Genomic DNA, 27,995 nt, shown 5'->3' with positions numbered 1-27,995 from the left:
CCAGAGCAAGAGAAATCAAGCTTGCTCCATCTTCCATGTGACAGCCCTTGAGATACAGTGGTACCTCCAGTTACAGACTCTGCTAGCCCAGAAATAGTACCTCGAGTTAAGAACTTTGCTTCAGGATGAGAACAGAAATTGTGCGGTGGCAGCATGGCAGCAGCGGGAGGCCCCATTAGCTAAAGTGGTACCTCAGGTTAAGAACAGACCTCCAGAATGAATTAAGTTCTTAACCCGAGGTACCACTGTATTGGAAATTGCCTATCATATCTCCTCTTTTCCATGCTAAACATACCCAGCTCCTTCAACCATTCCTCATAAGGCTTGGTTTCCAGATTATTGATCATCTTGGTCGCCCTCCTCTGCACACATTCCAGCTTGTCAATATACTCCTTAAATTGTGTTGCCCAGAATTGGACACAGGATTCCAGGTATGTTCTGAGCAAGACAGAACAGAATCATAGTGGGACTATGACTTCCCTTGACCTGGGCACTAGACTTCTGTTGATGCAGCCTAGAATAGCATTAGCTTTTTTTGCTGCTGCATCACACCGTTGACTCATGTCAGTTTGTGGTCCACCAAGACCCCTAGATCCTTTTCCCATGTACTTCAGGCAAGCCAGGTGTCCCTCATATTATATTGGTTCAGCTGCTTATTCCTGACTAATTCTAGAACCTTACACTTTTGCTTACTGAAACTCCTTTTCTTAGTTCTTGGTTTCCATTGGTTTCCCCAGTCTCCTTTGCTGCTCGCCCGGGCCCAGGTCTCTGCCTGCCGGGCTGGAGAAAGGGGCGCCGCGCTGGGGCTTGGGCGGCGGGTGGGGGTTTCCTGCCCGGCTGCCCGGCTCTCTCCCCCGGGTGGCGCCCGATGCCCCTCCAGCCCTGCCCCGACCCTGAATGGGGCGAGCCTGCGCCGGCCCCCGGCCTGGATCCGCCGAGGGTGGCGAGGGCCGGAGCGCGAGATCCAGTTTCCCTCCGCGGGCGCGCGCGGGCGGGCGGGCGGAGGCAGGGCAGAGCGGCGCACTGGGCGCGGGCGGGCGGGCGGATGGCGGCGGCTGGGCCAGGCGGCCTCCGGGCCGGGGGGGAGCGGCGAGGGGTCGGCGGCGTGAGCTGGCAGCGGGACACGGCGGGCAACTGGATCCGGCGCCTGGAGGCAGCAGGTGAGGGGCGGCGGGCGAGAGAGAGCAGCTCCGCGCATCCCGAGCTCGCGGAAGGGCGCGGGGCTTCCTCGCGGTGAAAGGGAAAAACTCAGTAGCAGAAGTGAAAGGAGGACGGGCCTGTTCCTTTTATTTCACGCTCTCTTCAGCTCTCCTGGGAGGAAGAAGCCGCGATCACCCGCCTCCAGGTCTGTTAGTTGGTGAATGCTAAAGACACGCTTGATTATGTTCTTTTTTATGTTTCTGGTGTGCTGCTGAAATAGGAAATGAAAGAAGCAGCGCGCCCGTCCTTTCTAACTGTTCCAAAAGACACCACAGTCGAGAGCGTGGTCGGGGAAAGGACAGAGGATTAATCACCTAAAAATATTGAATTGAATTGACAAACCCTAATCTAAAACCAACGCGGCTGAAGATTGGGAAAGGAATTTGAGGATGGGGCAAAGTTGCCCTAATCCTGCCTCACGCCCTTTCTTCTCCAGCTCCTTGCCCCGAGCCCCCTTTCCTCTCCCTCCTTAGGATTTCACCTGGACCCCCCCCCCACGCCCCCAGCAGGGGACCCCGGGACTGAGCAGGCGGGGGAAGAAGGCCCCTTTCCAGAACATAGCTGTCGACTTTCGGATTGGAAAATAAGGGATCAGCAGCCTCCCCTGTCCCGGGAACAGTCCACGGGATATCTAACAATCCGGGAAGCAGCAGGAAACGGCGCTGGAATCAGGGAATTTCCCGCAAAAAAGGGAAGGTTGACAGCTATGGTCCAGCAGGAGTTGCAGCCGCCAGGCATTAATCCTCCTCCTCTTCTTCTTCTTCTCTGCTCCTTCCAGCTGCTGCACGTTCAGAAAGCCCAGCCAAGGGTGCTGAGGGCCAGCCTGCCGCCTCTTCGCGGGCCACAAGCCCTGCCAAAGGCCCTCGGAACCAGCAGCAGCTGCATCGAGAGCTATTGTTCACCCATCGCAAGTATGGCTAGAAGCTGCCGGCCTGCGCTCGCTCTTTCGGGTTTCTTGCGTGTCTTTCCAGTGGGTCTGTGCTGGTTGCGGGGCAGAACAGCCCACACCTCTGGGTTCTTTCAGCTTTGTTCCAATCCCTCTTAAGGCCTTTCCAGGTGACTGCGTTTCTTTCTTGCAACGTTAAATGTATAGCTTGTTGAGAGGAAGCCAGAGATCCTTTATCAAGGAAATCCATTTTCCAGCACTCCAAACGCAGTATCTTCTTGCTCAGAAAATTGCTCTCTCCTCCCCTTCCCTGCCTCCACTGCTGGTCTGCCTACTGCAATGGTTTTTGCCATCTAGACCCACTTTGTGGAGGTGTCAGGAACACCTGTGGCTTTGTTAGCGATGGGCAACACCAGTGCCTCCCCCTCTCCCCTTTCTCTATGCCATTTCATGACTTTAAAAATAAATAAAAGTAAATTTGGACAGCATTCTGCAAACAGAGTTATACACATACAATAAAACTGTCCTAGTTTATTCTGGGTTGAAGTGCTGGCCTCTGTTATGAATAATATTTCCTATGTATCTGTAAACTTGTGAGAAAAAGTATTCTGAAGCTTCACAGCTATCACCCTGGTTTATCTATCCGTGAGAGAAATGTGCTGAGGTATTAACTCAAACAATGATGCTTCACCTCCTTGCCTTAAGTGAAACTGCTGTAACAGTTTGTGCATACTGTATTCATGTTTCCCATTTTGAGAGAGAAACATAAAAAATTATATTTTTCTAGGAATGAGGAGAGTGTACCCAATTTTGGGCTTGCAGCTCATGGGGTAATGGCCCTAATGAAGTTGGTGCTGTGTTAGTCCATACCAAGCATATTTGCATATTTGTTATTTAGGTGACAGCTTCTCTCTCACCATGTAAAGTTAAAGGAGAAGTTGTGGGTGGTTTATTGTAGCAATAAACAATATCTAAGTGGACTTTATTTAAGTTACGTTGGAGGTGTAACACCCTAGAAGCAGGCTGTTTTCTTTGTGACAGAATTGGGGGGCGGAGGGTGGGAACAGACTCAAACCATAAGTGCTAGAGGGTCTTAGTATGATGGACCACAGTCCTCAGTTTTTCCAAATATTTACCCACTTTTTGAGGGTCCTCTTGAGCTACTCAGTAACACAGCAGAACAGGTTCCACTCAAGCATGTTGGTAGAGCATGAGACTTTAAATCTCAGGGTTGTGGGTTCTAGCCCCACACTGGGCAAAAGATTCCTGCATTCCATGGGGCTGGACTAGATGAGCCTCAAGGTCCCTTCCAACTCCACTTTTAGGATTCTAATGCCAGGGAAAACTCTTTTACTCCTTCTAGCAATTAATGGATGGCTGCATGGAATGTGGGCGGTGCTTTTGATTATTAAAAGGGGCTGATTCCCCCACATAATATTTTAGGGTATCTGGATTATTATTATTTAATAATAATACTAGTTTAAAAGCAAAATCCTATACCAATCTACCCAGAAGTTAAGCCCCATTGAGTTCAAAGGGGCTTTTCTCTCTGATAAGTGGGTATAGAATTGCAGCCTGACTCAGTAACCAAAGAGTTATGGAGAGTCTAATGTTTATTTCCCCTGCTATCTTACTGATGCTCACATGCACGTCCATTACTAGGTTCTGGTTCTTCTGTTTGCTTTTACATTTTTGCCTTTTTCTTTGTGTGTGTAAGTAATTCTGGTAGGATGGGAAAAAGTTTAGCAGAGGCAGGAATCAACAGCATTGTGGAAATATTTGTTAATTGTTACCCTATGTGTGAATACTGTAAATGTGAGTAAATAATTATATACATACATCTACATAATTCCTGTCACATTCTCTCATGAATGTGTTTATGTGAGAGAACTAAGTGGGAACGGACACAGATAAAATATTGTGTCTACACAGAGAGAGAGCTCCACTTGATAAAAAATTTTGTTTATTACTTTAATATTCCACCTTTCCTCCAAGAAGCTCAAGGGAGCATACATGGCTTTCCCTCCCCGTTTTATCCTCATAACGATCCCGTGAGGCAGGTTAGGGCGAGAGACAGGGACGGGCGCAAGGTCACCCAGTGAACTCCATGCCCTGGTGCGGATTGTGGCCTCCTGTGTCTTGGTCTGGCATTCGAGCCCCCGCACCACCCTGTCCCTGATGATAATGCCAGCTCTGAATGTGCTGCCCCACTCTTGCTGCACAGTTCATGCCCACTGCCAAGCTGGAGAAAACTGTGGCACCATTCTCTTCCACCCACCTACCTGAGTGATCGCCATCCTTCTGCTCAGGATTCTCTTTGTAACCTGATTCACATCCCCAGCCCAAGAGGCTGGCAGGTGTCGCCTTTCCTTCCTCTGCTGGCCTCCAGCCAAGCCGAGCGGGAGCTGCTTTTCCTGGCCCTGCTCACTGGCCTACTTCTGGGGCCAGGACAGGGCAGCTTTGCAGGTGTCGGCAGCAGGGGTGGGGGCTCTGCTCTGCCCACAGAAAGAGCATGTGGACGAGGGGAGCAAAGCCCACCACTCCCTCAAGCCAACTCTGATAATGGAGAAATTGCTCCTCAAAGCGGGGGGGGGGGGGCAGGCAGTGAGGGAGATGGAGGAATCTGTCCATTTCTGGTCTCACATTCTTCTGACCTTACATTCAGTCATCCACATGTCTTCAGAAATTTTCAAGTAAAATAAAACAAAATAAATCCTCATGAAAATTCCTTCGACATTTTAGTGTGAATTTATCCTAATAAACAACTTTTATATTCAATTTTGCCTAATGTACACATTTATGCATGCACTTTCTCATAATATATGCAATGTATTATTGTGTTGTTTTCATAATTTCTTTTCTAAAAAAAGAGTACTGATTAAATTTGTATACCACCCTTCATCGCAAGATCTGAGGGTGGTTCATAATATAAAAATACAAAATGAGAACACAAAATAGATGATAAAACAAAAACAAATAACCAGTTCTCCAACAAACACATTTAAAAAATGATAGAATGTTAATCAGCCAAAATCTCATTATTCTGTCCCTGTAATTTTTATTCCCCTTATTTCCCCTATAATTTATCAAAGTGATTTATCTACTATCATCATCATCAAACCTTTTATTGGCATCACGTACAAACATCCATAGCAAATCAATACAGAATTCCCACCTTCCCAGTGACACAAAACATCAGTCAAATGAAAGAGGCAAAGCAGGCTAACATTACATCTCTAGGTCTCCAGGGAGATCAGACGTCTGCAATGTGTTCAGTGACAAAAAACCAGATAAAGATATTTAGCCACTAACTTGGTGAGCTCCTGATTATTCCCCAATAATAGAAAATGTATGACCTCTAACTCTGGTTTCCATTTGGAACTGCTGGCAGAGATCAACATATAGTTTACATTTAAGAACCATATGTGTAAGAGTTTCCACCTGATGGTCTTCACATGGGCAAATTCTTTCTCCTTCCACCATTCCCGAGAACCTTCCCATAGGAGCTTTGAAGGATTTGTATTAAACCTGGCCAGCGAAAATGCCCTTCTTTCTTGAGGATTAAGCAAAAATTCAAGATAATTGTGGTTAATTTCATATGCCCAAGAAAGCTGAAAGTTAAGATGGGAACATATTTTCTCTGCTGCTGCTGCTGCTGCTGTTAGTTCCTGGCATTCATTGTCCCACAACCTAGTTTTTATTATAGCCTTGGCAGATGGTGGGGACATCGATTGTAAAGATTCCACTGACAGCCCAAGTTGCTGTACCTTTATGTTAAACCGTGATAGCCCCAGGGAAAGAAAGGGATCTAGCAAAACTTCGCTAAGGAGAGGATCTTTATCTGTTGTGAGGCAGGTGTTTAACCAGCATGTAAGAAAACTCCCAGGCTACCGTCTCTACCTTGTGTTGACCTCCCTCTAGACACAAGGCTGCATAGGGTACACAACGTGGGACAGCAAAAATCTTAAAAAGGAAAGCTGCCTGCACTCGTTCTACCAGCTGGGTAAACCCTGGCAGCCAGACTGGAATTCCATAGAGCAAGTGAGCTATAACTTTGGCATTGGAGACCTTGAGGGCAGAGGGGATGTGCGAATTACCTCTTGTTATAAAGAAACGCATTGTGGCCTGCATAGACATCTTACTGGCTCACCGCCATTGCACCGTGCGAGGACCATAGAAGCCTATGAAGGAATGTGATTCCCAGGTAGTTGAATCTGAATACCTGCTGGATGAGTTTTCCACCAAATACCCAGCTATAGCTTTTGCATGAATTCCCAAAAGCCATTATTTTGCTTTTATCAAAGTTCATGCACAATTTCATTCTGGACAGATAGTCAATACAGGAATTTAATAAACATTTTAGGCCAATTATTTTCCATGAAAGCAAAATCATATCATCAATGTATAGAAGGATGGGAATGCTTGATGCATTAAGTTTTGGGCTGTGGGCATCCACCTGTTTTAGTAAAGAAGCGAGGTTGTTAAGAAAAATATTAAAAAGAGAGGGAGCAAGTACACAGCCCTGCTTTACTCCTCCGTTTATAATGACAGGACCTGTCATTACATTCCCTGGTGTTGTTCTTATGCGACAGGTGTTCTTTGCGTAAATTGTCTCCAATTTGGACCATAACAGCCCCCTGTCGACAGTGTCAAAAGTAGCCTTGATATCAAGGAAGGCCACATAAAGACATTCTTTTTGAAGCTGTGTATATTTAGCGGCTAAATGAGATAACACCAAACAGTTGTGTAAAGTAGATTTCCCTGACCTGAACCCTGCCTGCTCTGGACCTGATGTTATTCTCATCAAGCCAAGTAGTTAGTTTATTTAACAGATGTTTAGCATACAATTTCCTGATGTTTGACAGTAGACTTATTGGCCGATAATTGGATGGCAGCTTTTTGTCACCCTTTTTAAAGATTGGGACAATTATAGATTGCTGCCATGAGTTAGGTATGATACCAGATCTATCTATCATAGTGAATAGTTCCTCTAGCATCGGAGCCCACCGCTCTGGCTTGGCTTTGATCCATTCAGATGGAATAGCATCAAGGCCAGCAGCCTTTCCTGCTTTCATCTGGTCAGCTAAAGTTATAACTTCAGTGATGGAGACAGGGGACCACTCATTTGCGAAAGTAAAAGTGGTATGGTCTTGACTATCAGGTGGAATACAGTCATTGAAGAAAACTGCCTTAAAATGCTCTACCCATTACAAAGATGGAATCAATGTCAGCGAATCATCTTGTGTCTATGGGGAGTCTTTAGAATTGAGGGAGCTATTTCTGGTCGCCAGAAGCACCAACTCAGTCAAGAGAGACGTTGCCTTTTCTAATTTGCTGTTGATTTCCTCCACTGTTCTGGCAGTCAGCAGACAATGGTCCACGAGTAGTTCCACACAGAGCGGTGCCCCCTCTGACAGTAGTTCATGGGCGCTCGTTTCAGCATTCTCCCCGGGTGATCTCCACCCATTAAAGTGTCCCCACCTACCTGGGAATGTGCTCTATTGTATGTGGTAGGTTCTGAATTCTGTGCTCTTACGAAATCATCCAGTTTATCTGCTTGCACTTCTGCTGTGGGCTCACTTGTGGAGATGAGACCGGTCGCTTCTTTTTCCTAGTCATTTTCCTGGAGATGCAGTTGCTACTAATTTCTGCTGTAAATCAGAAAGCTCGGCATCCTCCCAAAATAGAGCAATTAATCTCCACTCCTGCTGATAAGTAGTTAGTAGATTGAGTCGAGCTGGAGCTAATTAAGGCTTTCTCTGAGACTTTTAACTTGAAGTTTTAACTCAAGCTTTGTGAATATATTAGTTAAGGAAAAACTGCCAAATGTTGTAGATAAAATAATGAGGCTGATAAAAGCTGATAAAAACTAATAAGAACCGCACAACTGATGTGGAGCTCAAGTCAATGCTTCCACTAACGACGCCATCTTGGTAATCTATCTTTATCAACCATGTTTCCTCTGCCCACTAGACCAATCTGCTCGCTGCCAAGCCTCAGCTGCCAGGGCTCCATGCCTGTCATGGGGGCACCTGATTGTGCCCCCTCAAAATTGTGTGCCTGGAGCCACAGCCCCCTGGTCCCCCCCCCCCATGCTATGCCTCTGCTCCCAATAGCACTTCTCCATGCAGAGGACCTGTTACTTGCTTGTTTTTCTACTTGCTTTGAGCATAGCTGAAGAAACCTTTTTGATATCTTTAACCTCTTGCAAGCCAGATCTCATTCTGAGGTTTGGCCTGCCTGTCCTCCCTGCAACCGCATCTGTGATTTCCCCTTTCTTCCATTTCTCTACATGCCCTTCTTAAACCTCAGCTCACCTCTAAGCTCCTTAGGCAGTCACACAGGTTTCTTTAGGTGCCTCTCACTTTTCTTTATTGTTAGACTTATCTGCCATCGTGTCTTCATTATTTCACCTTTAAGAAACTCCCATTTTTGAAGCCAGCCTTCTTAAAGTCCATAGCATAGTTGGACATGCACTCTGGACTTTAAAAAGGGTGCTTTTAGTAAGTTTAAGGAACTACTGGGTGAGATCCCATGGTCAGAAAGACTTAAAGAGAAGAGAGTCCAAATTGGATATTTAGTACATTTAGGTTGCAGTAGTGCTCACATGATAGTGTTTGTTTCTAAGAATTCCAAAGCACCACATCCCCCCAAAATCTCTCTGTGTGTGTACTGAAGGGCAAACTCAAATCTTCTCGCTCACCTGTAATGAGATGCCTTGTTGCCTGTGGCTACCAGGCAAGGGTTTAAGCACAAAAATCACACTATCCTTTGTACTTTCTTCAAAGAAACCTGGAAATTGTAGTTTCATTGAGACAAAAGCCCAATGTATTTTATATATATTGATGCCCAAGCAGCTGAAAATCTAAAATCCCTTTTACTCTCTGCCTTTTGGCAAAGGGAGCTGGGCTGCTTCTGAAGGTGTTGACGCCATTAAAAATGGGAGAACAGTCAGTTTGTAAATAAAATACTGTAGTTTTACTATGCCAAACTGTTCCTGCTTTGGCTTTCCCACCAGAACTGTGTGGGTTACACTTGTACTTTGTAACTTACTGAGTTGCCCATAGTAATGCAACAACTCCAGGCCAATGTTGTGGAGAGTAGATTAGGAACATTAACACACAACCCTGTTAGCTTTGCAGGGATCCTTAGACGGTTGAAGTCATCTTACACCCTCTTAATTCAGTAGCACTGGCTTAAGCCGTGAATTTGTTACTTGGCTCAGTGAAGGCAAAGTAGGTTGGCAGGTGGTTGCCACAGACATTAGGGAATGAGCTGCTGAGGGTGGGAAGGGGCAATTTACGGCTGTCTTGTTTTGACTTCCCTCCTCTCAGAGGCCTGAGCCTTCGTTCTAAGCCAGAGCTGCTGCAGGTGCTGGAGCACCGGAACCGGCGCCGGGACGGGGTGGAAAGTGGCGTGGAGCAGCCGTCCCTGGAGCAAGAGCTGCTGCGCTGGCAGCAAAGGCGGGAACAGGTAACACCCAGAGAAGGTGGCTGTGGCTGTCTTGATGTGGCTCCCTGCATCTCCTGGAAGGCCACTGGCCAGCACTGCCAGGGTGTGTGTCTTCTCTATGGTTCACTCAGAAGCACCTCAGAGAAACAGGGTTTTTTTTTGTCTACAGAACCAGCAACAGGAAGAAACAGGTGATACGGTTGGGAATCAACCAGAGTTCATCCAGGTCCGGGAAAACCTACGAAGGACACACTATCCACGAGACCCCCCTCCTCTGCGTGCAGCCCCTCCCCCAATATCCAGCCCCTTCCTGCGCCCTCATCTCACCAATCGGCAGCCCTTCAGGATCTCAGCCACACGCTCATCTGTGGTCCCCAAGCCTCCAGCCCCACAGCTTCAGGGTTCCCTAAAGGGCTCGAGTCTCTCCTCAGCTCCCCTTGCCAATACATGAGCTTCCTGCCTCCCACCACACTTGTCACTAATATGACCAGACACATTATGGCTCCCTTCTGCTCCAGAGCTGGAGAGGCAACACCACAGCAGCCTTTGTCCTAAATGGTTGGGCCTATAACCTGAAAGGGAAGGGGGCAAGGGGTTGCTCTGATCTGGATCCCACTTCTCCACACCACTTGTCAGTCAGATAATAAAAGCCCTCTTAAACAGAAAGTCTCGCTGCTTGTTACCTGCAGTTTTAGAGAGTGACCTGCTACTTCATCTGAGGGAAGGGGGGAATAAGCAGCAGCAGTGACAATGGAAAAGGTGAATTAGTAATTGTCCACATAGAGATAAAAATGAAAGACACAATCTTTAAAAATACAAAAACAAAACCCTTCGTGGGGTTTATTGGATATTTCATGTTTGCACACATGTTTAAAGAAAAAGCTATTGATAAGCTACATATATCCCCTCATTTTTCTTTCCCGCTCATGTGAAATAGCCACCCATGCCCAATTAATAAAGCACAAGTTACAAAAATAGCAGATTAAAAATACTCCAGATTAAGCTAGCTGAAGTTTGACAAGGGAGGTGGGGAGCTGCCATGATTTGGGGAGGTTGATAGGATACCTCCATCTTTCAGCCCCTCTATTCTACCCTCCACTTGGGGGTTACAAACAAAAAGGCACTTAGTGACAGCCTGAGAGAGATATCCCAGGCTCTTTTTGAGGTGTACAATGTGCCCCCATAGCTGAGGCCTCACTGCTGAAGAAACTTCACAAAAGGGTTGTCGTCAGCACCGCCCTGAAGGAAAAAGTAGATGAAGGCCAAGAAGCCAGCCAACAACACAAAGAGGAAGAGCTGGGGCCACAAGGGCAGGTAACGTTTTGTCCCTGTGGCCCCTTCTGCTGCTTGGGTCTGGCGCTCGGGATGGATGGCACGGCGTGGCTCCACCCCCAGAGTGGACAAGCCAGGTGATTTCCGGTAGAAGATGCTTTGGTAGGAACTGCTGTCCCTGAAAAGGCAATTCCAGAGTAGAGAGAGATCATTCCTGCCACCTTCCACTAGGGCTTAGCATGAGCCCCACCCACCCTGCATAAATTAAAGGTAAAGGTACCCCTGCCCATACGGGCCAGTCGTGACCGACTCTAGGGTTGCGCGCTCATCTCGCTCAAGAGGCCGGGAGCCGGCACTGTCCGAAGATACTTCCGGGTCACGTGGCTAGCGTGACGAAGCTGCATCTGGCGAGCCAGCACCAGCGCCGCACATGGAAACGCTGTTTACCTTCCCGCTATAAAGCAGTCCCTATTTATCTACTTGCACTTAGGGGTGCTTTCAAACTGCTAGGTTGGCAGGACCTAATTTATGCAAGACTGCATAAATTAAAGTCTCCCTAATACAGATTGTTGTGGTACCCACCGCATACGTCAACTTTCCAAAGGGCAATGGCCCCATGTCTGCCAATGACCCCTCTCTTTTCACATTTGTAAGTGGCTGGCAATTCTAGCCACAAGTCTGGGTATGTCTCCTTTCTGCTCCTTCTACACATCTCCCCTTCCTTGTACCCAGCCAGTGGGGAAGCCTTCTATAGCGAAAGCAAGAGGCCACCCTAGGGCTAGGTTGAACTGGAAAGCATTAGCAAGTGCTGCTCTTCCTAGGTAGTGCCCTGCTGTGGCATTGACAAAACAGACAACAGTGTTTCAGCAAACCATCGTGCAATGACAGATTTGGGCAACTGCCAAAAGCAAAACTTCCTTATCACTAATTAATATGAGGCACTATCCATGGATTAAGTCTCAGTGAAATTAAGAAGCGCTTCAGAGAACAGTAATGCTGTTTCCCAGCTTTTTCCCAGCTTTCCCAGTTTGTTTCAGTGGAGCTCATACAAGAGAACACCCTGGTGAATTGTTCTGCAAAGGCCCTTCCTGCCGAGAACTGGTGTAGCACAGTGGCTCTATCACCTGAGCAATGAATCTAGACATCCCTCATTCTAATATCATGTCTGCCCAAAGCAAGCCCTTTCCCCCTCTCCCCACCCATCCCCTGTGATATGGCCACAATCATTCTGGCTACCTTACAGAGCAGTTGTAAGGGATACAGAAGATAAATATATGCAAAGTGTTTTGAAACTCCGGAAAGCACCACACAGATGCTAAACTTTTATTATCATTATATAACTAGTTCTCAGTCGCTCCAGAAGACAGGATTAGAACCAATGGGTGGAAATGGAAAGCAAGCAGATTTTGGTCTAACCATTAAGAGAAACTTCCTAATGGAAAGTGTTGTTTAACCATGGAATGGGCTACATCGAGAGCCAGTGGCCTTTCCTTCACTGGGGTGGCCAGGGGCTAGATGGCCACCTGCCAGCGATGGCTATAGTTGCTTCTGGCATTGCAGATCTTGCACTGAGCCCGGAATTAGGCTGAATGGCCTCCAAGATCCCTCCCAGCTCTCATGCTGATGATGACAATTACAGGGCTTGGCATCCACTGCCTGAGGCAGCAGGCTCACCTCTAGGCACTTGGTAGCACCACATTTAGCCAGTCCTGTGACCACCCTTCGTTTTATGTCTAGAGCCAATTTAGGTTCCAGAACTCCTTAGTAGCCTGAGAATAAGCTTGAGCCCTAAACCTGTAGGAAAGCCATCTCCTGGCTAGAAGGTGGTGCCAGACCCAGGAAGGGGGGGGGGAATACTGAGACTGAGCATCCATCCAGCATGGGCCACATCTGCCTCAGCAAGGGGCCAAGCACCTCGCTCTGCCTGGAAGATTGTTTCCTGCAGGTGCCTCTGCATTCTCCCTGCTTACCTCACAGATGGGACATCCTTCTGGCTAGAATTGTAGGGATACGGCTCTGCAATCTGAAAAGATAGACAGATGCCCATCAGCACAGGGCAGCTACGAAGGGACCCTTCCCTGGGTGAATTGGATGTAAGCCCAGCGTGGGCAGCTTCCTCCTTCTTGCCACAAAGGTGAGGAACAACCTACTGGTTGGCGGGCACTTGGTGCCTCTGGACGTGCTCCACTGGTCAATGATGACACGTAACTCTGGTAGGAAGATGTGGACGTCTCAGAAGAATTGGCATCCCAGTCTGGGGGAAACAAAGACAAAAAACAAAGCCATTAGATGGAATAGGCAAGAGTAGGGATGGGGAAGGGCGGGCCAGGAGATCTCCCCAGCCAATAGTGCAACAGCATTTTTCCAGGGGGGTTGTGATAGCCACATCCCAGCTCTCGTGAGTGCTGTGCTACCTGGGGAAGGGAGACCTGGCTACAACAGAGAATGTACCCCCTCTGCTTGCACCCACCCTTCTCCCATTTGAGGTTCTTGTTGCCACCAGATAAGAGATTATTTGCCAGGCTGCCCCTTATCAAACAGTCTCCATAATTTCCCTGGGGTCTCTCTGTTGCATCCTTAGGAAGCGGAAGTTATTGCTATAGGCATCAAGGTGTTTACATTAAGCTGAGACCACACAGGTTTATGAAACCAGAGATAAATTTACTAAAATGGAGACATATTGAATTTAGAATGTGCAAATATCACAATGAAAGAAATGCAACTCCCCCAAATTAGAGAAACTAAAAATATTCCCTTTGGAGCAAACCTAAATCCAAAGTGGATTAATGCAACCCTCTATCCCTAACCTATTCAGACCCTAAAACTCACCAGGTTCTCAGGAGAATCCCTATTTATGGGTTGCAGCCTTTTCCCTTGCATTGCCTGTATCCCCAGCAATCCCGTTTCTTCTTATCATTCTGAGATCCCAGAGGCCTTTGCTGCTTCCTACCAGGCTCAGAAAACTTTTGTATATCATGTGTGACCTCCCTGATTTGAAGACCCTCTTGGTTCCATCTGTTTTTAGAAGCTCCCCATTTCAATCACAGACCCTTCCCTTTACATGTTTCAGGAATCTCCGACCCTCAGATGAGCAACGTGCAGTTCATCACATCAGCAGTGACAGGTCCCTTTTTCTTGATGTTTAGGGCCTTAGAAGCAAACGTATACATTCCCATATGATACGCAGACAGTTCAGGACAGTAAAGCTCAATTCCTTAACAGGTGTATCACAGCTAGGAAGGATTAACCCTCCCTATGTGCTGCAACCTCCCAGTTGGTCAAACTCCATGCAGCAATTAGGCTTGGGAAAAGATCTTCAAGTGGAGGCCGGATTAAAGTTTAATTGCTGCAATGAAGGAATCTTCTGCAATCTTCATGGGAACTGCAGCTGGAAAGGGAAGCGGCAGTCTTCAAAAGGGTCACCCTGCTCCCTGCCAGCGATTGAAAAGCTAAAAACAAACAAACAAAAACACCAAGCCTAATTGCTGGGGAGTGGGAGAGCCTGTGTGTCAGGTGCTGGTTGCACCCACTTTTGCATTGGCCTTAACCACCACTAGCAGGCGGTTAGGGAATGTGGCCTGCAGCCTGAAAAAGGCTCCCCCTTCCTGAGATGGAGTGTAGTGCTAAGTATAGTATCAGCTGATGGACTGAATTCAAGCCCACTAGATGATGCAGCCTTCTGGTCTTCAGCTGGTAGTTGGGTCACAATAACAGCAGAATTACCACCATATAAATACATGGTAAAAAAAAATCAGAACTGGGTCCCCAAATGCAATGGGTAAAAGTGGATCCAGGGTCTGAAAAAGTTGGGTACTGGGGTAGCCAATTCCTGCAGAAAGTGAGCCCCACAGCACTAGCAAAGCCCCTGCACAGCACTTCCCAAGCACCCAACAATTACTGGATGTTTGGGAAGTGCAGTGCAAGGGACTTGGGTTATCCCACTCCTCTGCCAGCTGCCCATCTGTTTAGTCATCCAATGGCAAAATGCTGTTAAGTGACTGACAGCTGGGTTGTCCTACCCACCTGTCATGGTTGGCGTGTGGGAGGTGGGGGCAGATAAGGATCTGGCCTGACAGGGCAAAGAGGGTCCCCACCCCTATGCTTCAGCTCTGATTCTACATGGCTGGTTTCTCTAGCCCCCCGTCTTTCCTACCTTCAGTCGCATATGTGGAGCGTCCTTCATGGCGAGGCAAACGGTAATTTTCACTCAGGTAGGACCTGGTGGGACTGGAATCTAGGGAAGGACAGGGTGGGGGAAGATATTTAGCAAAAGGGTTTTCCTTTCCTATTAGATTTCATGGCTTTGTTAAAAATGAGATTTCTAGGCTTTGTGGCTGTGGGGAAATGTTAATGGGGAGAGTGGGAGACAGGCAGCAACAGCAGGCAGCAGAATAGACTTCAGCACACTGTATTTCTGCACTCACATTATATGGATTGTAGATTAATCTGTTTGAGGTGCAGAATGTTGATTTTTACAGGGCGTGCCTTCCTTGTCACAGCTAACCCAGACTGTCGGAACACTGCAAAATCAAAACTGCTCACCTAAATTCACCGATACTTAGTTGCACTTTGTCCTATCAACAAATCATTGGGACAAGAGATCCTAGACTAGCTTAAAGTTAATTTTCATAGGATTTCGCTTTGTAAACCGCTTTGAGGGGCTTTTTTTATAATCAAGTAGTATATAAATTTTATGAAATGAAATAAATGACTAATCTTAGTCTATGTATGAGATACTGAAGCCAAGCTGAGACAATATAAACCGTTTGGCTTATCAATTTTAATTACTGTATTTTCAGAAAGCAAGACTTGAATATGGAGACCAGTGGAGCCCCCTACCTTCATTTATATACTCAGAATAGTATTCCTTGGATCCTGGAGAGTCATAGTTTTCTGTTACGTAAGTCCTTGTAGAGCCAAGAGCTGGGAGGGGCAAAATGAATTGGAGAGTTTGGTTTGGTGGCAGCAGTTGTCCTTTGTTCCCCAAAAGTACTAGAAAACTGACAACACACCCATATGCTGCCCTGCCCTGATCTCCCCTGAAGAGATGATCCCCTTAGTGATGATGATATTCCACCCTGACAAAGCTACTCTTTTTGCTCCCCACATCTCCTAGATTGATGCTCTAATGGTCCCTAAATTCCTCCCTACAAACCGGCTTTCTGTTTTACTGGGAATTCAGGAGTTATTTCTAAAACGTCTCACCTTCTCGCCCATAGTTGAGGTTTGGCCTGCTCTGAGGACTCACAAAGGTCTCTCGGATGTAGCTTTCGCTGGTGGATGGCTCTACGTTTGTAAAAACACATGGGAAGGAGGGGCATTAGGACAAGTGTCTGACAGGGGTACCTTTCCCTGTTCCCCCCCAATTATTCTCACCTGTGGACAGTGATCCTTTTCCAGGTGAAGGACGCTTTCTGCGCTCAGTCTCGTATTCATAGACTTTCTTTTCATAAAGTTTCCGGGTTGATCCTGAAGGACAGAATCCAAGCTGGAGGTTAACTCCTAGATGACAAAAGTTTACTGCTTCCACAAGACTCTCACTCCTGCCTCTTTCAAACAGCTGCCCACCTCAAAAGCCCACCTGACCTTGCAGCCTTTTCCACACACCCTCTGCTGCTTGAGGATCACGGCAATATTGATGGCATGCAAATACCTCAGTTAACCAACAAGGTTTTTTCAAAACAATTATCCACTTTGGCAGCTTTCTTCTCCCTCCATTCTATCTTCTAATGTTAAGGGACAAACCAGGCAAGACAAAGGCTCCCACATTTGTTCTTTGTGGCTGCTTTTCTTAGTCCCCTTGAAAGCACGGGCTGGTGATTATTGATTTTAAAAAGGAGGACATGGTGAATTCTCCCCATCGTACGCTCCATTCTTCCAGACACCTCTCTCTCCAACCTAGCCATACTCAGAATTAAGAGCTGGACAGGATGGTGGGTGCAGGAAGGATCCACCTTCCCTTACCCACTGGTCCCTTCTGCTATGTAGAAGGCAGGCTTTTGGGTGGCTTTTTTTCTAGAAAAAAAGGTGTTGGAACCTTGCTCTCTTATAATGGCAATGGCGCCCACATGAGAGGTGCCACAACTGAGTTCCGGCAAGTTCCAGCTGAAAAAAAAGCCCTGGGTGGCCTGATCCAAGACAAGACTGGGCTACTACATCTTTACAAATTCAGCATACAAGAGGGAATTTCAGTACGTAAAGCTGAAAACCCCTCCCCTTGTTGGCATCTATCTCAAGAGACAATGGGGTGCGCCTAAAAGGAGGGTGGGGAGAAGACAATTGGTGTGTTAGCAGCAAACCTGGGGTGCCAACCTGCCCAGTCCCAAAGGAAAGCGGAACAATCTGTTTGGCCCCAGCTTGGCTGCAAGAGTTGCCAGGAGGAGGCCATACAAGGTGCCATCCAACCGTCTTCGGGACTCTACTCCAGATGGGTTTAGGATTTATTCTTTAGCCTTTTCTTCTCCTGAAGATGTCCCACAAGGCAGTGGAGGTTTAGGATCAGAGATTTCTTTCTCCTAGATGGGTCACTTTCCCAGGTGGACAAGCCCTGGCATCTGTCTCTCATTTCCCACAACAGCACATGCAGAATCCACCTTCTTTACCATTCTTTACTATTGTCTGCTCAGTCCAATTCTCTTTTACATCTGTCCACTCTAACAGATTCCCCTGTTTACACTTTATATGTAAGCTGTAGGCCTGGCTTACTGAGTTTTCCCTTTCTAAGCTCCAATTGCAAATCTATTTCATTCCCCTGAGAGAGACAGGTGTAGTGCTGGAGTCCATACCAACAAGAGGCCCGTGGGGGATGCTGTATTTCTTCAAACGGGCAATAAGCTCTTTATCTGTCAAACCTTCATACGCCTCCATGGTGCTACCTAGAAAATACAGAATGGGGTTGGGGGAGCATGAAGGGAGAGTTACACACAGTACTCCTCATGCCATGATTTTAAGAGGAAATAAATAGATATAAATATATTTTTGAAAGACTACACCAGCAATTAAAACAATTCACCCTGAAACAAAATGCAAGCTGGTAACAAATGAGATTGTGACAGGTTCCGCACAAAGAACCGTTTCATAAGTGGGGATGATTTCAGTGAAGTGGGCAAAACGAAGTCAGGCACTCACAAAACCAACTACATAAGAATGAACTAAGGCAGGGAAACAAAAATAGTCTGCAATCCTAAACACAGTTCACAGAGAATTAACTTCCATGGAACTCAATGGGACTTACTAGTAAACATTCCTAGGATTGCTCTGTGCATCCAGTATCCAATAAAAGGGATTGTGAGGGGAATGTGACAGGAGAAACTATGGAAAATTAAGTGCTTTTTTTCTCCACTGTCCCAAGAGAGGTGAGACAGGCCCCAAAGGCAGCACAGCCTCAGCAAGAGCTCTTAACACTTACAAGCGATTGATTGCTAATGGGTTGGGCAGGGCAGGGCAATGTGATTTGAAGCAAAAGCAGTTTATTGACCTTGCAAATGAACAGTTGCCCAAGTCTATAGAAAGGGCATGTAATTTCCCAGCTACTCACCAGGTGGTGAGAAAGGGGACTGACCTCCTCCTGCTCTTGTAGAATTGGCTGCAGATAGAATACATTTCAGGCACATCCAGATGGATTTAATACTAAATATGTGATTTTCAATTATTATTTTTCTTTAAAAAAACTGAACTGGGAAAATATCCAGATTAAGATTTCACAAACACGTATACATATACAAACACCCACACACATTTTTAAGCCCTGCTAATTTTAAATGCTATAGAAACATAAAAATATTTTTTCCTAAATGTTTCTGCAAAAATTGAAAGTATGTGGAAGTGAATGCCAGATTCAATTCTCCTGTTTGCCTGGTACTGGATAGGTGGATGTGTCCCCTGGCTGGCCCCTTGTCCATCTCTCCAGGCAGGAAAGGAGGCCTGGGCCCCAGAAGCCTAGTTCCAGCTGGCCGCCTGGGTCTTTGATACACATTTTATACATAATAGTGGAAATTTTACAAATATTACAAGTTTCTTTTTAAAATACGTAAACATTTTAAGTGATTTTAAACTTTTGGTACTGAATAAGGTACAATATGAATGGTCTCCTCTTTTAAAAAATGGGAGCAGTTGAAGGTGGGGAAGGTGACACAAGAGAATATTTGCCGTTTCAATCCAGACTACATGAATTTGGAGCAGAAGGAGCTCCATGCAGGCAAAGCCCTGAACTCCTCCCAACTGCACATGTTCGCCCCGGAATGGGGAGGCAGTTCAGCAGGAAGAGCCGGCGGAGACGGAGGCGGGCAGGTGCGCGGCGTTTCTCCAGAAGGGCAGCCTGGCAAAGCCGGGGACGCGAGGGCGAGGCGCCGCCAAAGGGCCGCGGAACTCGGGTATCGCTCCCAGGAAAGAGGCCCGTCGGGGCTCCCGTCCCGAGCAGCGCCCGGAGCATCCCGAGGCCGAGGGAGGAGCGTCAAGCGACCGCGGCCAAGTTCCCCAAAGTCAAGGCCGCGACGCCGAGGCAGCCAAGCCGACGGCAGCACGGCCTCGGGCGACGCGGGGAGGGAGCGGGCGGGCGAAGAGCCCTCGGAGCGGGGAGGGAGCGCGGCACCCGCCGCGCCACACGTGCTCCATCCCGGCGGGGCGGCGAGCGAGCGAGAGGCCCCGCTCGGCCTCGGCGCTGCCCAGCCTTCCGCCCCAGTCCCTCTCGCGCTCCCTCCGACGGGCCCCGGCGCCCCAGCTCGGTCTCGGCGCCCCTCGCTCTCCGCCCGCCTGGCGACACGCAGCGAGCCTCCTCGGGAGAAAGGCCTCGCCCGCCCGCCCGGGCAGCCGCCGACTCCGGCCACGGCCGGCCCAAGGGCGCTCGGCGGGCGGGCGGGCGGGGAGCGGCGAGGGGGAAGCCGCCCGAGGGAAAGACGCGAGGAAGGCGAAGCGGGGCGCCGCGCCCTACTACCTGCTCCTGCTGCTGCTGCTGCTGCTACGGGCGCGCTGGGCCGGGCACCATCGCCGAGTGACTCAGGCGGGATCTCGCCGCCCTGCTCCTCGGACCCCGCCCGGCTCCGGGGCGGGCCCTTCCTTCGGGCTGCTTGCCAGCTCGCGCAGGCAGCTGTGGGCCCGACAATGGAGAGGAGACGCCCGCCCGCCGCCTCCCGGCCCTCGGGAGCTGGACCCGCTTGGACGCAGCGCGGCGCACGAAGCCGGAGGCCCCGGGGATCTTGGCGGGGAGGCTGGGGAGTCTCTCCTCGCCTTGGCCAAGCGGGGGGCAAGCGGGACTCCGGCCTGATTTACTGCAGCGCAGTTTGGGGGAGAATAATAATAATAAATAATAATAATAATAATTTTTATTTATATCCCGCCCTCCCCAGCCGAAGCCGGGCTCAGGGCGGCTAACAACAATAAAACAGTACAAAGTACAACATAAACAACATTCTAAAATCATTCATTATAAAAATTAATTCAAATCAAACCAATGGCAACCATTGGGCCAGGGCTCCGCGAAGATTGCCGAGGGAGGGAGTCAGGCTGTGCCCTGGCCAAAGGCCTGGTGGAACAGCTCTGTCTTGCAGGCCCTGCGGAAAGATGTCAAGTCCCACAGGGCCCTGGTCTCTTGTGACAGAGCGTTCCACCAGATCGGAGCCACAGCCGAAAAAGCCCTGGCTCTAGTTGAGGCCAGCCTAGCCTCCCTGTGGCCTGGGACCTTCAAGATGTTTTTATTTGCAGACCGTAGGTTCCTCTGTGGGGCATACCAGGAGAGTGGAGAGTGGAGAGTAGGTTCCTCCGTGGGGCATACCAGGAGAGGCGGTCCTGTAGGTACGAGGGTCCTAGGCCGTATAGGGCTTTAAAGGTTAAAACCAGCACCTTAAACCTGATCCTGTACTCCACCAGGAGCCAGTGCAGCTCAGTGGCGTAGCATGGGGGGTGCAGGGGGGGGCTGGGTGCAACATCTGGGGGGGGGGCGCTTGCACTCGCAGCTCTCTGCCCCTACCTGGCTCACTCACTCTAGGGGGCGCAAATTACTTGCCTTGCCCCGGCTGCTGACAACCCACGCTACGCCACTGGTGCAGCTGGTATAGCACCGGGTGAATGTGATCTCGCAGCGAAGACCCCATAAGGAGTCTCGCTGCGGCATTCTGCACCCACTGGAGTTTCTGGGTCAGTCTCAAGGGCAGCCCCACGTAGAGCGAGTTACAATAATCCAGTCTGGAGGTGACCGTCGTGTGGATCACAGTGGCTAGGTCAGGGCGAGAGAGGTAAGGAGCCAACTGCTTAGCTTGGCGGAGATGGGAAAATGCCGCCTTTGTTGTAGCTGCAATCTGCGCCTCCATGGAAAGGGAGGTGTCAAAGATTACACCCAAACTCTTAACGGACGGTGCTGGCACTAATTGCGCCCCCGCAAGAGATGGGAGTTGCCCCCCAATCCCATATCGTCCCGTCCCAGCCACAGGACCTCTGTCTTTGAAGGATTTAGCTTCAACCGGCTCCCACGTAACCATCCAGCCACAGCTTCCAAACATCTGGTCAGTATGTCTGGGGCCGAGTCAGAATGGCCATCCATCAACAGATAGAGTTGGGTGTCATCAGCATACTGATGGCAGCCCAGCCCAAAACTCCAGACAAGCTGGGCGAGGGGGCGCATAAAGATGTTGAAAAGCATCGGGGAGAGTATCGCACCCTGAGGTACTCCACACACCAAGGAGTGGCACGATGACAATTCCCCCCCAAGCGCCACCCTCTGTCCCCGACCAGAGAGAAACGAGCGCAGTCATTGAAGGACTGTGCCCTGGACCCCCATGTCGGCAAGGCGGTGGTCCAGAAGTTCGTGATCGACCATGTCGAAAGCTGCTGACAGATCTAGAAGAATCAGCAGCCCCGACCCACCTCGATCCAGCTGTCTACGAAGATCATCTGTTAGGGCAACCAGAGCCTTCTCGGTCCCATGACCAGCGCGGAAGCCGGACTGGAATGGATCCAGAGCCGATGTTTCATCCAGAAACCCACCAAGCTGTTCAGCAACTGCTCTCTCAATCACCTTACCCAGGAACGGAAGATTCGAAACCAGGCGGTAATTGGATAGATCTAAAGGATCTAATGATGTTTTCTTTAAGAGCGGGCGCACCACTGCCTCCTTCAGTTCCCCTGGGAACGTCCCCGTGCCAAGGGACAAATTGATACCCCCCAGGAGGGCCCGCACCTCGTCTGGACACGCTCTAATCAGCCAAGACGGGCACGGGTTGAGAGGACAGGTGGTGGGCTTTCCAGCTCAGAGGAGTCTGTCCACATCGGCTGGGGATATCCGGTTGAAGTGGTCCAATACTGGAACCGAGGACAGTCGAGGGGCCTCCAGTTCCTTTATTGTATCCAAATTGGCAGGGAGGTCATGGCGGAGCAACAAGACCTTCTCCGCAAAAAAGCTCGCAAATGCCTCACAGCTGTGTGTCAAAATGTTATTTAAATTTGGCTGTCCCTCAAGGGACGTTGAAGACCTGATTATACTAAATAATTGCGCCGGGCGAGAGCTAGCGGATGCAATGGAGGCCGAGTAAGACTTCTTAGCAGCCTTCACCACCATCTCGTAGGTTTTCATAAAAGCCCTATAAGATGTTCTTGAGGCTCCATCACGGGCACCCCGCCATACTCACTCTAGCCACCTGAGGTCCCGCTTCATTTTCCGGAGCTCCTCGGTAAACCAGGGAGCCCGGTTTCTGCGGGTCGCAGAGGGCGCTTAGGTGCGATCTCACCGATGGCTGCCAGGAGCTGGGTATTCCAGCCCTCAACAAGCTCAGTCAATGAGTCGCCAGGGGGAGCAAGGTCCCGCAAGGCTTGGCGGAATCTATCAGGGTCCATCAGCCTCTGCGGGCGAGCCCAAATTGGCTCGCCACCCAAGCAGGGTGGGGGTGGAAAGTCAATCCTGGCTTTCAGAGCGTAGTGATCAGACCATGGCACCTTCATCGAAGGAGACATGATCACATCTATACCTACGCCAAAGATCAAATCCAGTGTGTGGCCTGCTTGATGTGTGGGGCCCGAAACAAACTGGGAGAGCCCTAGTGTCGCCATGGAAGACACCAGGTCTAGAGCCTGTGAGGAGGGAGTGGCGTCAGCATGGATGTTGAAGTCCCCCAATACCAAGGCCCAGCCGGCCACCGCCTCCAATAGGCCTGACAGGGTGGTTGCTGGTGCACTAGGTGGCCGGTACACCAGCCAGACAGCCAAGCTCTCCTCAGAGCCCCACACTAGGCCAACACATTCAATGCTGGGGATCGATGGTGATGGCAGAGCCCTGAAAGGATAATCTTCCCGGATTAATAATGCCACCCCTCCCCCCCGGCCCACAGTCCGCGACTGGTGGAGGACGGAGAAACCCGGGGGCGCCATCTCTCGTAAGGTAACTGTTGCCCCTTCGTGCACCCAGGTCTCCGTCACACAAGCCAGGTCGACCCCCTGCGAGATAAAGAAATATTGCAGGGTGGCGGTTTTGTTGCCTATAGACCTGGCATTGCACAGCATCAGTGACGGAGGTGAGTAATCCTTGCTCACCCTACCCTCGTCCCTCGGGATGAGGCGCAGATTGGAAGGGGTACAAGCATATCCATATCTCGATCCCCTTCGCCTATAACATCTGCCCCCACCGCCATACCTCCCTCGCCCCTCCACGGTAGCAATCCCAAGCCTCATAGTAGCCTCCATTGATGGCAATTAATGTTATTCTTTCGCAGCCTAAAACAATAAAACCTTAAAAGAATAAAAACTAAAAACAAAAACAACCCAGAAAACAACAAAACAATACAAATAAAAACTGCAAAAATTACAAATTCATCAAGGGGAGACAAGCCCCTCATCAGGCAGCCGGACATCTAGCAAGGAAAACCCACCTCTTTATTTTATATCTATGAAAATTTTATATTTAATTCTCGGTTTCTTCCCTGCCAGACAAACCTAGAAATATATTTTTGCCATTCTTTGAAGCATCTTGTTATGCCTACTATTGGAGCCGTTTGAAATAAAAATAGCATTTAAGGCAAAATATTCATTTCTATAACCAAAACTCTGCCTATTAGAGAGAGTTTCATTCTTCCCATAACTCGATATTTTTTCTTACATCTTTCCATGTCTTTACATAATTATTTTGAAATGGAGTTTTTCACTGTTAACCATATTTCCAGATACTTCACCTTTTTCTCAGTTGTCAGCCCACTGGCCATCTGCCAACCATTTTTTGCCCGTGCATCCATATTTTTCACTAAAACCTTAGTTTTAGTTTTATTTGTTTTAAGACCTGCAACTTCTCCATATTTCCTTAAAGGTAAAGGTAAAGGGACCCCTGACCATTAGGTCCAGTCGTGACCAACTCTAGGGTTGCGGCGCTCATCTCACTTTATCAGCCGAGGGAGCCGGCGTACAGCTTCCAGGTCATGTGGCTAGCATGACTAAGCCGCTTCTGGCGAACCAGAGCAGCGCACGGAAATGCCATTTACCTTCCCGCTGGAGCGGTACCTATTTATCTACTTGTACTTTGATGTGCTTTCAAACTGCTAGGTGGGCAGGAGCTGGGACCGAAAGACGGGAGCTCACCCCGTCGCGGGGATTCAAACCGCCGACCTTCTGATCGGCAAGTCCTAGGCTCTGTGGTTTAACCCACAGCGCCACCTGCGTCCTTCTGTGCCACCCACATCCATATTTCCTTATTTCCTCCAATAACTTAGGTACACTTGTCAATGGTTCTTCTACAGAAAACACCACATCACTTGCAAAGGCTTTTACCTTATAATTCCGTTGGCCCATCCATATCCCCTTTATGTCAGAATTATTTCTTACCCTCCGCATCAACACCTCTAGGACTGATACATGATTGAAGCAGTGATAAGGGGACCAGTAATGGTAAAAGATGATTGCCTCAAAAGATGGCAGAAGGATATTTCTAAGTTTGTCTGGCGGGGGGGGGGGGCAAAAGGCCAAGCATTAAACATAAGATACTTACAGATATAAAAGAAAGAGGCAGTTTTGCCCGCCCAGACCTCAAACTGTATTATGAGGATGCATGTTTGGTGTGGATTAGGGACTGGATAAAACTGGAATAGGAAAAAGCATTAGATTTGGAAGGTCATGATAATAGATTTGGATAGCATGCATACTTATGGTATGGGAAAGGGAAAGTGCACAAAGGATTTTACAACCATATAATCAGGAGATCACTAATGAGGTTGTGGGAGAGATACAAAGATTTAATAGAACAAAAAACACCTTGGTGGTTATCACCAATTGAAGCTTCGTTACTCAAACCACTTGGCACAAAGGGGAAGTGGCCTACATATAGAGAGAGATTTGCTGAAAGACCAAGAAGGAAAATGGAAATTAAAAGATTATGAGGAAATATATCATTTTCAAAGTTGGTTACACTACAGACAATTACATGAGATGTACAAGGAAGACAAGAAAGGGTTTAGTTACACAACTTCTACATTTCTAAAGGAAGTTATAGAAGAAGAAGTGAAAATGCTGAAGAAACCATATAGTATCTTGCTAGAACTGGAGACAAAAGATGAGGAGGTCAAATCAGGCACAAGATATAGGGACATAATGTACAATTTGAGGACTGGGGAAACTGTGAAAAATAGGTTTAAAATTTACAAACTGTTCTCTTTTGAAATAAAATTACATGAAAATGATGTATAGATGGTATATAACACCAGTACAGATAGCAAAAATGTATAAAACTGGGTCAATCACATGTTGGAAATGTAAATAAAAAGAAGGGACTTTTTATCATATGTGGTGGGAATGTAGGGAAGTTTAAAAAAAACCTTGGGAAATGATATATAATGAATTGAAAAAAATGTTTAAATTGACATTTGTAAAAAAAAAACCAGAAGCATTTTTGTTAGGGATTGTAGGACAAGACTTGCTAAGAAAAGTAAAGAACTTATTTATGTATGCTACAACAGCAGCAAGAGTCTTGTTAGCACAGCGATGGACGAATGAGGAAATACCATCAAAAGAACTGTGGCAAGAAAAATTGATGAGCTATGCGGAATTGGCCAAATATAAACTGCGTGGAAAAGGACAACTGTGACTTCAAGGAAGAATGGTAACTTTTTACAAACTATATAAAAAGACAACAAAATGAATAGGACTCTTTGGCAAGTTTTGAATAAACATTCACAAATTTATTACCTGAACATGTGATAGATAAAGTAAGGATATGTACAATTTTACAACATGCAGAAAACAATATATGTAAAGAAATCAGGGAGAGGAGCTGAGGGAAGTCCTTGGTGGGGGGGAGAGGGAGGGGAGGGGGAAAGGGGAAAAAATAATGTAACTGATTAAGAGGATTGGTAAATTGTTATGTGGAAATTGGTTAATAAAAATATTTTATTTTTTTTAAGAAGAAGAGGAAGAAGAAGCAGTGATTGGGGGGGGGGGGTCCTTGCCTTGTCTCCTTCTGTATCTTACATTTTTCCTGTAATGGTATTATTTACAATCAGGTTTGCAGTTTGAGCTGTATAAATTGCCTTAATTCCTTTTATGAATATGACTCCTAATTCCATTTTTTTGGTAATAACTTAATCATAAATGACCAAAAGCAAAAAGAAATTCAATAGGGACTAATCTAAGGTTCTGCACCAATATAAGGTGAGGGATACCTGGTTTGCTAGTAGTACATGGGAAAAGGATCTAGGGGTCTTAGTGGACCACAAGCTGAACAGGAGTCAACCTGAGAGTGATACAGCAGCAAAAAATGCTTGGAGCACTTCAGGGTTCAGAGCCCCTGAGCCAAGCTGCCTGGCAGTTCTGGAGGTACAGCTGATCTTCCTCCCCCAGGTGAAATGCAAAAGTCAGGCTGTCAGTTCCTGGGGGGGGGCGCTCCCCCACATCTGAGAGTGCAGAGTGCAGTGGGGGGCAGGTCTGAGGGATCCACTCCCTGCTCTCGTTTTATCCTATACTCACCCCTAGGGAAGGGATGTGGAACCCCAGCACATCCGCAAAGAGAAGAACATGGGACAGGTGAGTTCGTCCCAGAGCCACTGGCAAGGCTATTCTAAGAATTTTCTCTTGTATTCCAAGTCCTACTACAGGGGAGGGACACCCCAGGCTTTAGGGGCCAATCCTGGCCTTCTCCCCAGAACATGGCTCCCCAGGGAAGGTGCCCCTCCCACTGACAGCTGCCCCCTCCCCTGCCTTGCCCCGCAGCCCAGCACCCTGCTTCCTCCATCGGGCCCCACATCGGTCGCTAGGGGGGTTGGGTTTCCAGATGCTGGCCCAGATGGACTGTGGGTCGATCCAGCCATCTGGCTCTGTACATCTTTGGACTAGCTGCCCCCCCCCCCCAGCTCATTCCTGCCCTCTTCTGTCCCAAAAAGGAGACCACTTGCTCACCTGACGCCATGGACTGCTCTGGGCCTTGCAGGGGGGGGGGGCACCCTGTTGCTGCGTCTTAAGCACCTGAACCTAGAAGAGACAAGACAAGAGAGCGACTCAGAAGCCGGCAGCCCCAATTCTTGGGGGATGTTTGTGTGTGAGGAGGGCCATATGGCCCAATTCCTTCCATCTCTCTGCAGTTCAGTGACCTGAAAGGGCATCACTAGGAAAGAGGCAGCCCAGACCACAAAGGGCTGGCAGAGAGAGAAAGGAGGCCCCAAGTGCTCTGGGTTCAAGAGCTCCAGCCCAAAGGAAAGAGAAGCATTGCCAGCTGTTTAAGGGCTGCTCTGCCTCATCTTCTTAGGACAGCCCTGCCCTTCCTAGAGAGGGAGGCGACCCCTAGGAGGGTCCTCCAAGCATCAAGGTGTCCCAGAAGAGGAGCAGAACATGAGGAAGGTGGTGGAGTCTTCCTTGGAGCCAGAGAGACCCCCAGGAAGGGGGAGAAGGCTGAGGTCGTAGGGCAGCTGGAGAGATGCAAAATGGAGCCAGGCAGAGGTGTAGTTGGAGGGCTGGACTAGGAGGACCTGGGAGAGCAGAGTTCGAATCCCCACTCAGCCATGAAGCTCCCTGGTGGACCTTGGGCCAGCCTACCCTACTTGGCAGGGCTGCTGTGAAGATAACAATTGGTGGCTGGGAGAACCATGAAGGCCACCTTGAGCTCCTGGGAGGAAAGTGGGCTAGGAATGTCCTAGTAAATGTAAATGATGAGAGGGGAGAGAAAAGGGGAAGACAGGGGAACAGTGTGGAGGAGCTCAGCTCTCTGGAGAAGACTGGCCGGGTTGATTTC

At 48.4% G+C, this 27,995-nt stretch overlaps 2 protein-coding genes and 1 long non-coding RNA gene across 7 annotated transcripts; 2 read left to right on the top strand and 1 right to left on the bottom strand.

Annotated features, from left to right (window-relative positions):
* Positions 1-1,045: 1,045 nt before the first annotated feature.
* LOC310696752 (uncharacterized protein) lies at positions 1,046-10,505 on the top strand (the record flags this gene model as incomplete). The annotated part of the gene is made up of 4 exons (XM_083482686.1): positions 1,046-1,160; positions 1,979-2,111; positions 9,421-9,559; positions 9,708-10,505. 4 exons carry the CDS (start codon positions 1,046-1,048, stop codon positions 9,987-9,989), a joined length of 669 nt encoding a protein of 222 aa, XP_083338812.1. The 3' UTR covers positions 9,990-10,505.
* On the bottom strand, positions 10,345-19,912 carry EMD (emerin). Of its 5 annotated transcripts, XM_083482652.1 has the most exons (10): positions 19,750-19,836; positions 18,348-18,399; positions 17,596-17,685; positions 16,187-16,279; positions 16,016-16,096; positions 15,650-15,733; positions 14,964-15,044; positions 12,961-13,064; positions 12,781-12,833; positions 10,345-10,988 (listed from the first exon to the last, which is right to left on the bottom strand). In XM_083482652.1, the coding sequence occupies exons 3-10, from the start codon at positions 17,675-17,677 to the stop codon at positions 10,733-10,735; spliced, it is 834 nt and encodes a 277-aa protein (XP_083338778.1). In that variant the 5' UTR covers positions 17,678-17,685; positions 18,348-18,399; positions 19,750-19,836; the 3' UTR covers positions 10,345-10,732. The 5 variants fall into 5 exon arrangements, with proteins under 5 accessions (XP_083338778.1, XP_083338776.1, XP_083338775.1 ...); XM_083482650.1 differs by lacking the exon at positions 18,348-18,399 and having other exon boundaries at positions 19,743-19,912; XM_083482649.1 differs by lacking the exon at positions 18,348-18,399 and having other exon boundaries at positions 19,740-19,833.
* A 4,369-nt stretch (positions 19,913-24,281) lies between these two features.
* Positions 24,282-25,526, top strand: LOC310696764. The gene is made up of 2 exons (XR_014520721.1): positions 24,282-25,404; positions 25,463-25,526. It is a non-coding gene; the product is annotated as an uncharacterized lncRNA (long non-coding RNA).
* Positions 25,527-27,995: the final 2,469 nt, after the last annotated feature.

Source organism: Podarcis liolepis (assembly GCF_965112155.1).
Source record: "Podarcis liolepis genome assembly, chromosome: 17".
NCBI lineage: Eukaryota > Metazoa > Chordata > Lepidosauria > Squamata > Lacertidae > Podarcis > Podarcis liolepis.
This window is presented reverse-complemented; position numbering and strand designations above follow the sequence as displayed.

Excerpts from the sequence above, each read along its gene's own strand:
- EMD (XM_083482650.1), bottom strand. The coding sequence starts at position 17,677 with ATGGAGGCGTATGAAGGTTTGACAGATAAAGAGCTTATTGCCCGTTTG. Across the intron at positions 16,097-16,186 it reads AAAAGGATCACTGTCCACAG|AGCCATCCACCAGCGAAAGC; the intron begins GTGAGAATAATT and ends TTACAAACGTAG. Across the intron at positions 12,834-12,960 it reads CACCAAGTGCCCGCCAACCA|ATTGCAGAGCCGTATCCCTA; the intron begins GTAGGTTGTTCC and ends CTATCTTTTCAG.